The sequence below is a fragment of the Octopus sinensis genome, unplaced genomic scaffold, assembly GCF_006345805.1.
Source record: "Octopus sinensis unplaced genomic scaffold, ASM634580v1 Contig10522, whole genome shotgun sequence".
NCBI classification, from domain to species: Eukaryota; Metazoa; Mollusca; class Cephalopoda; order Octopoda; family Octopodidae; genus Octopus; species Octopus sinensis.
In genome coordinates this window covers 447-14663 of record NW_021832127.1, presented here as the reverse complement: position 1 = coordinate 14663, position 14217 = coordinate 447, and the positions used below count along the sequence as shown (strand labels likewise).

At 37.1% G+C, this 14217-nt stretch overlaps 1 protein-coding gene and 1 pseudogene across 1 annotated transcript; one reads left to right on the top strand and one right to left on the bottom strand.

Moving 5' to 3' along the window:
- The first annotated feature begins 8242 nt into the window (after positions 1-8242).
- On the top strand, positions 8243-9304 carry LOC115228437. The gene has a single exon (XM_029799016.1). The coding sequence runs from the start codon at positions 8243-8245 to the stop codon at positions 9302-9304; it is 1062 nt and encodes a 353-aa protein (XP_029654876.1).
- A 2051-nt stretch (positions 9305-11355) lies between these two features.
- On the bottom strand, positions 11356-13496 carry LOC115228434 (annotated as a pseudogene).
- Between the last annotated feature and the right edge of the window lie 721 nt (positions 13497-14217).

The following is a 14217-nucleotide window of genomic DNA, read 5'->3' as shown; positions in this document are numbered from 1 at the left end:
CAAGCCAAAATTTCCATTATTTTAAGTCATTTTAAAACTTTTTTCACATAAATCACCCTTTGTACATTAATTTACACGAAAAACAATTTTTTACATTTTTAATTTAATCTTTTTTTCAATTGTACATTAAATCACGTGATCAAAACCTCTCGAAAGCTTCCAAAAGATGACAGTTGCTAGATTAAATCTTAAACAATATTTTGGGATCAAGGGTGTAAAGAGAAAAACTACGTCTCTAAATTTACGTTTGGCGGTGGAAATGTTGACTTTTAAAGCTTGACAAAAAAATATCAGGTAATCTCTATGAACGAACAACTGTCCGGGAAATACTCTTGAAACTCTTGCAACTTGGAATTTCAAATTCGAATAAAAGTATAAAAAAAGCAACCAAATGTCACATTTGATAAGAAAAGATCAAACGACCTCTGGCACAAATAAGTAGATGATAAATCAACCAAGTTGAGAACTGACAATATGGAAGACGAATGTTTGCTGCTATCAAATTACTTATACAAGGTACTGTGAAGAAGTCACTAAAAATCTGCTATAACACAGGCCATTATCTACAAAACCCAGAGGATAAAGTAAACTATACACCCAAACACTTTGAGACCCAGTTTAAATCATTTGAAAAAAATATACCTAAATTTATTAGGAATCCAAAACCTTTTATAGGCAAAACTACAGTGATGAGAGGTGTACAAATGCATTCATACACCTCAAAAGCAATCAGTCAGCTGGCTATGATGGTATGTCACTTAGTACTAAACACTTCTTTTGAGAACTAAAAAAGAGGATCGAAATCTTTAGAAGACAAAATTAAACTTGTTGAATTTCTTTACAGATTTCATACTCTGCTCATGATAAAAACAATTCAGAAATCCATTATAAACGTTAAACATAAAAAAATAGTAAAAACTATTAAAAAAATTACAGCTTAGACAGAAACAAAAAACAAAATTTTATTGTATCTTTTTTTTTGTTATAAAATTAAATTCTAATTCATCTTGAGTAAAAATAGTTTTTATTAAAACTATTAATCATTTTTCTTTAATTTACAAAATGTTAAGATTTCCAAACTAAAATAAATTCTTCATTATTAATTTATTTATTTATCTGTCCGATTTGCGACGGTGCAGATATATCCCCGTCAGGATTCCGAAGGCAGTCAGGCTACTTGCTGCAGAGAGTCTTGCCACCTTGATTGGAAATGCCACGAAGAAACACTCCGACGCCCTTTCATGGGCAAAACTATTCCTCTTTCCCGTCTACGCTTTGGGCGTCCCGATACAGCAACAAAGGGATGGGCAATCACTTGCTAAAGTTTTGAAAGCGCAGATCGCTGAATTCATGTCCAATTTCGAGTCCGTCCTCTGCCCCCCTACCGAAGGGACGCACAAAGTTGAAAGAAGGCCTTCAAAGGCATCTGAGGCCGAAAGGATACGGCGGCTGGTACGGACAAAACTCATGGAAGGAGACGTAAAGGCCGCTGTACGAACCATATTTTCCGACCTGGGCACCCTTCCATACAGCACTGCTACTGTTTCTGCATTGAAAGCGAAACATCCCAGCGCCCCTGAAGACTTTCGTGAATTCCACCTCCCTAATGTCATGCCACTAGTAGCCTCGGCCGCGGACGTCTCCGATAGCCTGAAATCCTTCCGCCGCAGCAGCTCTGGCGGTGTGGATGGCCTAAGGCCTGGGCATGTTCGTGATTTGATATGTCGGCTCTCAGGGGAAAACAATACTACCTTGCTCGAAAAGATCGTCGAACTCTCTAACAAGATTCTGTCCGGCGACTTATGCTCTTTTGCCCGTGAACTGATCTTCTCCTCATGTTTGACGGCCCTAAAGAAGGCGGATGGCGGAGTTCGCCCCATTGCTGTCGGAAACATTTTCCGAAGGATTGCTTCCAAGATAGCAAGCAAGGCAGCTCTGGGGAACTTCTGTCGTACTTCGTACCAACACAGCTCGGAGTTGGTGTCCGAGGAGGCGCTGAGGCCGGGGTCCACGTTCTGCGTGAGTTTGTTTTTTTTCCACGGATTCCCACAAATTCTGGCCAAGATCGATTTAAAGAATGCATTCAATTCTGTTAGAAGAGACTGTATTCTTGAAGCTTGTGCCAAAGAAATTCCGCACATCCTACCGATTGTAAATTTGGCATACTCCAAGCCTTCCGCGCTTGTATTCGGAACAACAATACTTGATTCTGCCAATGGAATCAACAAGGTGACCCTCTAGGTCCTCTTTTATTATCTCCCTCGCAATTCACCAAACAACGAGATCGTGTAAAAATGATCTTAACATGTGGTATTTGGATGATGGAGTAATTGGAGAAACCCCCGAAGGCATCTTGGAAACGCTGAAGTCTCTTATTTTTAATTTTGGAGCGCTTGGGCTTGAATTCAACTGCGTCAAATGCGAAATTGTGAATGTCAACACGGACGAACTTTCCTTTCGTAAGTGGATGACCGAATTCGACAAACTGCTACCTGGATGCACCTTCCCCCTCAAAGAGGACTTGATTTTTCTTGGATCTCCTATTTTTGAAAGTGGTATTAAAGCTGTTATGAAGGCTAAAATTTCGGAATTTTCCCTTCTCTCTGAAAAATTACGTTGTGTGGATAGCCACATTGGGCTCTTTTTAATGAGGAACTGTCTATCTATTCCGAAGTTAACATATCTTTTGAGGACGGCCCAATGCTATCAGGAAACAGATCTTCTCGAAGACTATTCCGAGCATATGAGAGCTTGCACTGAGGACATCCTCAACGTTAGCTTCGATACGCAGTCGTGAAGACAGGCGACTCTTCCAATTTCCCTGGGAGGGATCGGCTTGATCACCCCGGCAGATTCAGCGCACGGCGCATATTTTTCCTCAGTACTCTCGTCCAGAGATATGATCGACACTGTTCTTTCTCAAATAAACGAACAGAGGAAATCATTTGCTGTGGATGATTGCGTCGCCGTATGGGAAAAGCTGGGATTGCCATTGCCATCTGATGTGACCTGCCAATCGGAGTGGACGTCGAAAGTCCACGCCAATACGTTTTCATGCCTAAAGGAAAACATGGACCAGAGAAGGTTGGCTTGTTTACAAGCGGGCAGCCAGCCCCTAAGCGGCGCGTGGCTAAACTGTTACCCTTGTAATACAACTGGCTGCCTTCTTAATGATGAAGCCGTAAGAATTGGAGTTTGTCTGCGCCTCGGTCTACGCGTCTATGAAAAACACCAATGCCGGTGCGGCATGTGGACTGACGAGTTTAGATATCACTCCCTCTCATGTCGAAACGGAATTGGACGTTCCTCACGGCATTGCGAACTGAACCAGATCATCTGTCGATCTCTTCGAACTGCTGGATTCCACACACAATTGGAACCTGCAGGGATTTTCGTAGAGGACGGCAGAAGACCCGATGGATGACCACATTTACATTCAGAGGGGAAAGTGTCTGGTTTGGGACGTCACGTATGTGAACTCCTTTTCCAATCAGAACATCAAGTTATGCATCGAGAATCCTGGAGCCCGTCTGAACGGGCAGAGAAGAGAAAAGCTGAGAAATACGCTGGAATCGGGAATGGGAGAGTGTTTTCCCCCTGGCTGTTGAGACGTCAGGAATACAGGGGCCTTCTACTCGGACCCTATTCCAGCGCATTGCCTCATTAATCGAAAGGGTTACCGGCGACCCGTGTGAGCACCGTATTTAATCGAAAGAATATCTATAGCAATAGTCAGAGACAATACTCTGACTATCTGCCAATGACTATTTCTCTTTGATTTGAAATATAATAAAGACTAAAAAAAAATTTATTGGTTGAGGTGGTTACGTGCCTCTCTTTGATATGTCTCAAACATGTTCTATTCAATCGAGCCTTTCTATTGCTTCTTTTAATGTTAGAGGACTATCAGCGAAGTCAAAACGGAATACCTTATGCGACGACCTAGACCGTTACGGGGTCGATGTGTGCTGTCTTCAAGAGACGAAGGTCGCGGAAGGGAATGATGAAGCTTATGGAAAATACCGCCTATATTTCTCCACTCTGAGTGCCGACACTACGGATTGGGATTCGCTGTTCGAGCCTCACTGGAAAAGAGGAACTCAAAGTCTGGAGTGTTAATAACCGCATCGCGATTCTTCAAATCAAACTGAAATCGAAAGGAAGTAAAATTTTCCCATCATCAACGTGTATGCATTCCATACGGGGAGACTGTTGGTTGCTTCTGATGAGTTGGACAAATTTTACGCAAGCCTTTTAGAATTATGCAACGTATTAAACAAGACAACAGTCCTATTTCTGACGGGAGAATGGAATGCCAAGCAGGCATTAAGAAAAATGATGAAATATGCATTGGTAGCCATGGAAGAGGCTACCGAAACTCTTCCGGAGACTCTCTAGTTGGGTTTTGCCTGGCATTTGATCTCTATCTCTGCATTACGACCTTTCAACATCCTGCCAGGCATAAGACGACGTGGACTGGCTATAGGAAGACCGAAGCGGGAAGGAGATCACAATATATAATCAAATAGATTATATACTATGTCAGAATACACACAAGGACTCTCTTATAGACTCACGCTCTTACGGAGGCGCCGCTACAAATAGCGACCACAGAAAACAGTAGCTCGGATACGTATGCAAAAAATATTTGGCAACATAGCCATGAACTATACAGCCAATACAAAACAAAGAAGGCTCGCTACGGAGGAATTGATTAACAATACCACGAAACGGAGGAAATATCAAGATAATATCGAACAACTCATAACTAGGGCAACCAAAAGTCATATAAGTCATATTTTTTTATTGGTCATATTGATGTTATTTCTATAATTAATAAACTATTATTATATTTTTTAATAGTTTTATTAATTTTTTTAGGTCTTATAGGTCATATTTATGCCGTTAGGTCATATTATTTTTTTAGGTCATATTTTTTGTCACCGTCAGATAGGTCGGCGCCAGATCGGTTATGTAAAATTTTTTAATAAAACTCCTTTCGGAAGTAATTTTCTTTTTCTGTTCATTCTTTTGTTGATTTTAATATTATTTTTGCTAAATATTAAGTTACTGAGTTCATAAAAAACCAACATCCAGTCATTTCCAGATAATTACCGAATTGATTTTGCATTTTATTTAAAAACGCTTTAACCAAGGTTAGCCAAACAATTCTCAACAATAAAGTTTATTAGAAAAATCCTTTTTAATTTTTAAAAATGTTGTAATTTCTATTTTTATCATTAAAACTCTAAAATACAATCCGGCCTACGGCCGGATGATTCAATGTGAATATTTTTCCCTATGCGGCCTTCGGCCGCGTCGAATTCTCAACAATGGCACAATTATTTCACAATTAAGTAATATGGCACGAGAAAAAACACAGAACGAACCCATGAATATTTGCAGTTAAAGTTTTTTTACTCTGCTAATATGTATCCTTTGATCTTTTTCATCCTCTTCATTAGTTATCGTTACGAGTTCTCGATCCCTATTTTTCACAATATTTTTTTGTGCAGATATCTCGTCGTATAATGGGTATTTTCTATAACCGGGTTTGCATCCCCATCATGGCGTATTAAAATTTCATCCCACTTTCAGCTTCATCATATTCCATTTTCTCCACCTTTTCATTTTTCTCCCGATTTTACAATATTTTCAGGGCTTTTTTCCTTTTCCTAACACTAACACATTTAGATACCACAGATGCCACATCAGTACGTCTGACACCATAAATGGTGAGTGTAAATAACTGTACAATTTATCACTCCAAAGTGATTAAGATTGTGTTGAGCCTAATTTAAATAAACAATACACTACTTCATGATTTTAACTTAAGCTCAGTGTCTTCGATACAAAAAAAACGCAACTTTGAGCCATTTTTAGAAATGTAGTGTTGTTCTCCTTGAACAAAATTTTTTGGCATATCTCCGTATTCGTGCCCTTTCTTCCGACTCAAGGAATCATCAAGGTGGCCTGATTCCAAATACTCCCTAATTTTTTCGAGGGTGTCTCGAGTTAATCACTAAACCATTGATTAATGCTATCTTTTCAACTTTTTAGAACTTTTTTATTAATAAGATTTTATTTTTTTATTATCAATATTTGTTTGCAATGAAATGTTTTGTAGGAAAAATATTTGTTGTATTTAGATAATTGACCTGACCGGTCTGGACGGTGACATTTTTTTTTGTTAGGTCATATTTAATTTATTAAATCATATATTTTTATTAATCTTTGTTTAAATTTTGACAATAACACGTTTTCACACGTTTTGGTAGTTGGCCGCTTAAATATTATAGATTTTTACATGCCGAAACAAAAGCAATCCAACAATCAAAAGTTAAATAAAATAATTAAACGATACCCGTCTGAATTCAGATTGATTCAGCTGGACGTTTATTTTGTTTGAAATTCTCAGTTTTTGTTAATTTTACGAAAACGTTTAATGTGGTGCAGCACAGGGAAACTACCCGGCATAAAAAGGAACAGACAAAATTTCAAACGCAACTCAACACTCTCCGAAACTTGAAGCAAAGAAAAATTTCGGAATTTGCTTAGTCGAAATGATGACGAAGGCGAATATACCTCTTTACAAAATAAGAAATAACACTTTATTAATTTTTTAATAATCTCGGATTTACTGTTCCCAGCGAAACAGAAATTTTGTAACGTTCTTTGTGGAACTATTGAAAGTCCTGAAAAAATTTATTTATTAAATTGTTTGGAAATTGAAATTTGTGATGCATCTGCAATTTGTAGAATTGTGGATGACACAATTCGAATTTATGATATAAAAAGGGAAAATTTTTTATTATTTATTTCTGATGCTGCCCGTTATATGACTTTAGCAGCGAGTACATTGAAGGTTATGTATATTAAAATGATTCATATAACTTGTTTTGCTCATCTTCTGCACATTGTGCATTTAAGATTAGAGCACATTATAAATAATTGACGACTTAATCTCGTCTATCAAAATGTCGATTGTAAAAAATCTTTCCCGGAGGAGTCTTTTTACAGTTATTGGACTTCCACCTGATGTTGTTCTAACAAGATGGGGCAGCTGGTTGGACGCAGCAAAATATTATAGTCGACATCTTTCAAGAGTTCGCGAAATTGTCTTATCCTATCCAATTGTGGAAAGATTGTGATGAATGCGAAAAATGCTGTTAGCTCTGAAATTTTGGAGAAAAATCTGGCAGAGTTAATGGCTTCATACAACCCTATCATTGATGAAATCAGAAAATGCCAAGAAAAATTTTATACAATTAAAGATGCAATTGATTCATTGATTCCGTTAATTTTGGTGAGGATAATTGTGACATCAACAATTATTTTTAAAGCGGATAAGTATGTTACCATGGACGAATATTAAAAGTCGGATACAGGAGTAACCGCTCAAACAATTACACATACAATGACTCAAAACTGAGAGAGATGTCAGAACAACAAAGAGACATCCGCCTGAGAATCGAAAACTGTGGTATGGAAACCAAAAAAAGCTAAAGAATAAACGGAACAGGCTCCTTCATGAAATTAGAGACAGGGGACGCCTACTATGGATGAAATACTTAGACGATAAAGTTACTGAAATTGAAAGACTCCCACCTGGGAACCAGATATTTATGGCCACCCGATTACTTAATCGAGCTCACGAAATACCAAAATATCGATATGGGATGAATCAGAACACATGATATTGGACGATGAAGATAAAGCATCACGAATTGCCGACCACTTCAAGAGACAACTCCAAACAGATGACACTTATACACCCCATTCATTGGTCATCCGCGAGGCTTATTGAACGAAATAACACCCTCGGAGGTCCTGGAAGCATTTCATCGTATAAACAATAACAGGATATGATGAAGTCCCAAGGGAACTACTCAAATACGCTCCCAACAATCTAGCGAGCTTTTTCGCACAGATGCTGAACAAGGCGTTTGCCCAACACTGCCCACTTCCAATCGGGACAGGAATAATAATACCCGTCCAGAAACCGGGCAAACGACGGGGACCCTGTGGAAGCCTGAGACTGGTTGTATTAGTCACCTTTCTAAGGAAAACTCTATCGACTATTGTTCGAAGCCGAATATCAAGATCAATCGATCGTTATCTCTCTTGCAGTCAGAGTGGTTTCAGGCCTGGAAGATCCACGGCCGATATTGTTTGGACCTATCGCTGGATCAATGCAATATGTCAGAAGTATAAACGATCTTTTCATGTCCTGGTAATCAACATGAGCAAAGCTTTTGATAGCATCAACAGGAGCAAACTACTTATCGTGTTAAAGAACATTGTAGATGAAGACAGTCTACGCATGATACGTCTGCTATTATCGGAAACTCAACTTCTTGTCAGAATTGGCCCTAAGGAATCTAGACTATTTCCTACAAATGTTGGAACCCCACAAGGGGACACACTATCGCCTATATTATTTATCGTCTATCTGGAGGCAGCTCTGAGAGACCTAAGACTAGAAATTGGATGTATGGACAACCAAGTTATGGAACTCGTATACGCGGATGATCTTGATTTTATTACGGAGGATCGGAAATTAATAGAAATTATTATGGAGAAAGCAAGAACAATTTTCGATAAATGGTCACACAAAGTCAATGAAGAGAAAACCGAAATAACCACCGTCGAACGTGTGCCAACTCGCATAGATGAGAAGTGGCAAAACGTCCGAAAACTCGGATCTCTTCTTGGCGATTCCGAAGATATTACCAGACGAAAAATATTATCAACAATTGCACTTAAAAAACTTCAATCCATCTGGATGAGAAAAAACCAAATTTCGACTAAGATGCGCCTACGATTATATGATGCATTTGTCCGACCTGTCCTCATGCACAACGCAGGTACTTGGGGAACATCAGAGAAAAACATGGAGCAACTTGACTCTTTCCACAGGGGTCAACTGAGAAAACTCCTCGGCTATTCGTGGCCGAAGAAAATATCAAATGATAAATTATACAGGTTAGCTAACTGTGGGCCTATAAGTCTAAATATACTTGAAACCCGCTGGCGCCTGTTTGGACATATTTTACGAATGAAGAAAGAAACACCATGCAACATGGCCATGGAAGAATTTTTCGGCCATACTGAATACTCTAAATATAGAGGACGTCCAAGAGACTGTCTTCCGGGAATACTTACAAAGGAATATGCTATGATCGGAGGCCGATTGATGGATGCAGACGATCTGGACGAAATCGGAAAGAGGGCAAGACGACGGAAGGGATGGAAGGGACTAACGACAAGAATAGTTAAAAACATGGCACAAGCGAAACCATAAACTTTGTTTACAGGCAACGCGAACGTGCATTAACTAATTATTAATACCTCATATGAAGCTAGCAGACATAATTTATCTATTGGTCTAAATCCGAAATTGCTATGTTTTTGAGATTTATCATTTTTAGTTCTCTTTGCAATAAAACTATCGACAGTTTCAAAATTTTTTGGGTGAGTTTTTTCCCTGTCTTTTTTATTTTGACTGCTTCAAAGAGTTGTTTCTATTATTACGTTGCACATCATTCACTAGGCTTTATCAACGTTGTCAGATACAGTATATTAAGTAAATCCATATTGGAGATAAGTATCATTCCATTTTCGATTAACCATTACAATCAAATAACAAAAAAATACGTGGAATAAAAATAGTCTCTGTATACTGACATCTCAAAAGTTAATACCCACTTTGATTATTTTTCCATTATGTATTTTCTAAAAGTTTGGAAGGTACACCGCTTTCAGAAATAGATAACCTCAGATTAGTGGTCTAAAAAAATTATGAATTCTGAGTCGTAAACCCAATATTTTTTTAAGATAAAAAAGAATTATCTAATTATGCCTCCTTTCATTTTCAAAAAATGATAAAATGGTCTAATAGGAAATGAAAATCGGCTGTTTTCAAAGTAGTTATGAAGTCTGTAAAGCAAAAAGAATTAAATTAATCGTTTGGACCCCACGTTCTCGAATTGTATTGTAGTATGTCACAGTCCAAATAAAATACACGCCGAACAATTACATTCATTAATTTTACTGACTGGCAAAGTATTTTGTTCTTCATTGACTTAAAAAACAAGTGCTATACTATCATATTTCACTATCTGCTTATTCCGCTGCGTGTCCATTCTCTGGACGGTCACAAAGTTTTTGAAAGAAGCTAGATTGAAGATATAATGGTTAATACTTTTTTGAATAGACTAAATTGAAAAACTTAGTATAGTAAAAAAGAAGAAAAACAAATGAATTTAGAAAATTTGCTTTTGACTGAATTTTACTCACATAAAATATTTCTTCCGTAATGCATTTAGTTGCAGTATGTGTAGTTAAGACACCGAACTACAAAGCTATTTCTACATTTCTCAACTAGATTCACATTTTTTGTTTCCTGAAAGCTGACTCGCTTTGTGTAAATGCAAAACTAAATAGTTAAAATCTAAGTCAGCTTAATAAATAAAAAGAATTTTTATATTATAATAAAATCCGAAATGTTAGTACGAAGAATTAATAAACCCGAGAAACCAAGGCAAGTACTAAAAATACAAAATTAACAAAACTATTAAAACCATTTTTTTCAATTGAAACCTTAACGATATGGATTATAACCGTAAATAGAATCTTGGGACAATGGTTCATAATTATTACTATCTTGACTGGAACTTTTACCACGCTTATTATTACCAACACGCTGTCTCTAATAAATTACAGATTAAACAGAAACGTAATTTTGGTATGTACGCTCATCATTCAAATTCATATATGGACTGTTCAGACTGTCACCGTGACCAAAATGCTGTGCATTAACTACAGGAGATTTTGTAACTGTTGTCAATGCTCTTTCCTGCATTGATCGAATGTTGTTATATGAAGGCGGAACATAATTTTCTATAATTAATTTTCAGCGCCTTTAACACCTTCCCGTAGATCAGACATGTAAGACAGTAAAGAAGGATCGTTCGAAAACATGGCAGTAGGGACCGGATATGTCATTCTGTAAGCCGTTGACTGACTCTGCGGAATACAAGAAAAATGATCTATCGGAGTGGTACATTCTTTAAATTTAAGAATAAAAGGGCAAATCTAACCTTTATCTGGTTCAAAAGAATTTGACAGCTTATAGATAAATAAAACAAAATAATTACTCTATAAGAAGATTCGCGAAACTGGCAAGAAGACTCTTTCAAATTATTTAATGGGCCTTCAACTAAAACACCACATTCCTTAAAGTAGATAATAAGATCATTCCATATAGAATTCTAAAAATTACTCAAAAAATAACACAAACTTTAGAAAGAACCCTGGCATTGCCAATAATAATAAGTCCATATCTAAAAAATTTCATAAAAATTGACACTTGGCCCGTGTTAGTGCAACATTTAATCGGCGTTTATCTTCCAAAAATCCAATTCCTTGGTGTTCATTCGATCTCACACAAGACAATATGATATAATCCTTTTCTCTTCCTTGAAAGGCGTCGACACTAGCAACCTCAACTTCCTGCAAAAAATTAGATAAAATATTCACTTGGTATAGCCGAGAATTAAGTTTACCAGAGAACTGCATATAGTGAACAATGAAAGCTCTTTGTCCCTCGTACGGAGTAATAATTCCAATTTGTTCGGGATGAGTCCCAGCACTTAGCATTGTACTTACTACTTTCTCCACATTAGCAGCCTCAGTTCTAAATTCTTATCAAAATAATTTCTTTGCCTGTTTAAAAAGGAAGTTCCAGAACTTGCAATCTCTTCTTGGCCACAAGTGAGATAAAAAAACATTGGAATGTCAGTTCTCGGCCATGGAAAATTAGAGGTAGGCAACACCCGATTGCCTAATCAATAAATAAATAGTATATAAACGAGCAGTAACTCCATTCTGTAGTGAACCCTCATAAAAAGAATTTGAAGGGAACGCAGACAGAGCAGGATGCATACGATACTGAACCAATAGTCGAATAGGACGAATATCAAGAAGAACTAAACGTTCAAAAAGAGATCGCGAAAATCCGGCCTTTGCAGCTTTTTTGGACATAACAACAGGACCCAACTGAGAATGGTCTCCTACGAGAACGAGCTAGAAAATAATATCCATATAATAAAAACATGTCGACAGCCATGTACAATTGGCATCATACACTCGGCCTCTGTTGCTTGGGTGCTTTCATCAATAACGACAGATTTAAAACGAAATTTATTTAATCTAGGATCTCCAGCACCAACACAAGTACAACAAATAACTTGGGCGTACTAAAACCAATAAACATGTCAGTAATTACAGATAAAAGTTCGCGCTCAGACTGACGTTTGAGTTGTCTATAACGATTTTCATCACTACTTGACAATTCACCAGCTTCTTCCTTTAGGTTTATCAACTTTTGTAGCTCAGGTTTACTATGTAAAATCGATATTTTAATAATACTAACTTGGAAAGTTTTCTTAGTTGGTTATGCAACGCTAAATGAATTACAGGAGATTCAATTGCTTCTCTACTTTTGGCACACAATCTCACAACCTATTCATTATCATAAAAGAATACTTTAAGTCCAGTTTTGTCTATTTTCTCTGTAAGTTGATCCACAGCAATATTAGAAGGTGCACAGACGAGAACCTGAGACTTAGTCTGCTCAGCAAGATGATAGACAATACTAGCAGACGTGACAGTTTTTCCAGTACCAGGAGGACCCTAGATTAATATAATACTATTAATGACCTGAATAAGACTAAGTGGATGCTGAAGGACTGATTTCACAGCTGATATTTGAGAATGATTTAAATCTGGCAAATTTGGCGCAGAAAAACATTCTGGAAGTGGTGTTTTTATCAATACGTCACTTCTACGGTGACCCATCAAATAGTCATAAATAATAGCAGATACTGACGTCTCATCGACTGCAAATAGTCTAAGAGCATACTGCATTCTAATTACGTAATCAGTAAATTGCAATAAACCTGTCATATGATGTTGATTTCCAGACGTAATCAACTGATAATCCATGAGTTGCTTCACACTTTATATCAGACACGTTCTTTATTTCAATACCAATCTCGTCGCTTTTGTCTAAAGTGAATAAATATTTTTTACTATCAGGAATCTTAATAACATGTCCAACTGTAGTCCACGAAGGTCTCACATCGCTATGATATGTCATACGTAACTCATCCCCGTGCATTATACGAATTTCTAGTTAAACGTCATAGAAAAATAAATTTTAATTCCTCGAAAAAACTAACCATCACTGGTCTTTGGTAAATGAAGATAAGCAATTCGTTTTTTATTCAACCCAATGTCCCACCGAATTGATACATTTTCATTCGTCTGTGATTCTCTCAATTTCTTATCATACTCAGACTCCAACTTTATAAGAGGTTTATAAACTGATTGATACTGATGTGAATCCTTGTATCTAAAATTATCAGAATAATAGCACCACCTAATTAAAACATGCTGTAAAACATCCTCATTTACAGGGTTATTAACCTCATCTAATGTGGCATATGGATTCTCCTTCCATCGTTCTTCCAAGTTGTTAATCTCTACCGGAGTGATCTTCCTTGCCTTTATCTGAATTTCAGGATCAGGGACTTTTAACAGCCACGAAACAAACTGTCTATCTTCAATGATTGGCTTCCATTCGTTTAAATCCCTTAGAATCGCAACGAAATGTAATACCAATTTACGTCCTTGCTACTAACCTGGAAGGCACATGGCTGCCTACATACAATCATGACAGTATTGTCCTGTTTTCCAGGCAAATATCCGAGAGAAAATACGTTCTTTGATCCACAAACATAGCATTCAATTGTCATTGCTCCCAAATGACTGTTTTGGTGAAGAATTATCTCCTTTGTTTTTGCTCTCACCAAATGATTTATTATATGGCTTCCAGAAGTCAAACCGCGATCATTACAAAACCATTTCTGACTTTGTGTGCATAAAGCAACACTATTTGGATCGTGAATTCCACAATATCTTACAAATTAATTAAGACTTTACGCGCAAGCATGAAGAGGTAATTTATTGAAATCACTACATTCGTCTCCAAAGTTCATAGAATTAAGGTTTTGAGACATTAAATCGTCAATCTAAATATTTTTAGTTAGGTAGAAATAGAATAAATGAATATGATGTATCTTACAATTTGATTATCCCCATCATTTTGAGAATAAATAGAAAATTGACTGAGTCTTTCGTTTCCTAACTGAG

Excerpts from the sequence above, each read along its gene's own strand:
- LOC115228437 (XM_029799016.1), top strand. The coding sequence starts at position 8,243 with ATGAGCAAAGCTTTTGATAGCATCAACAGGAGCAAACTACTTATCGTG.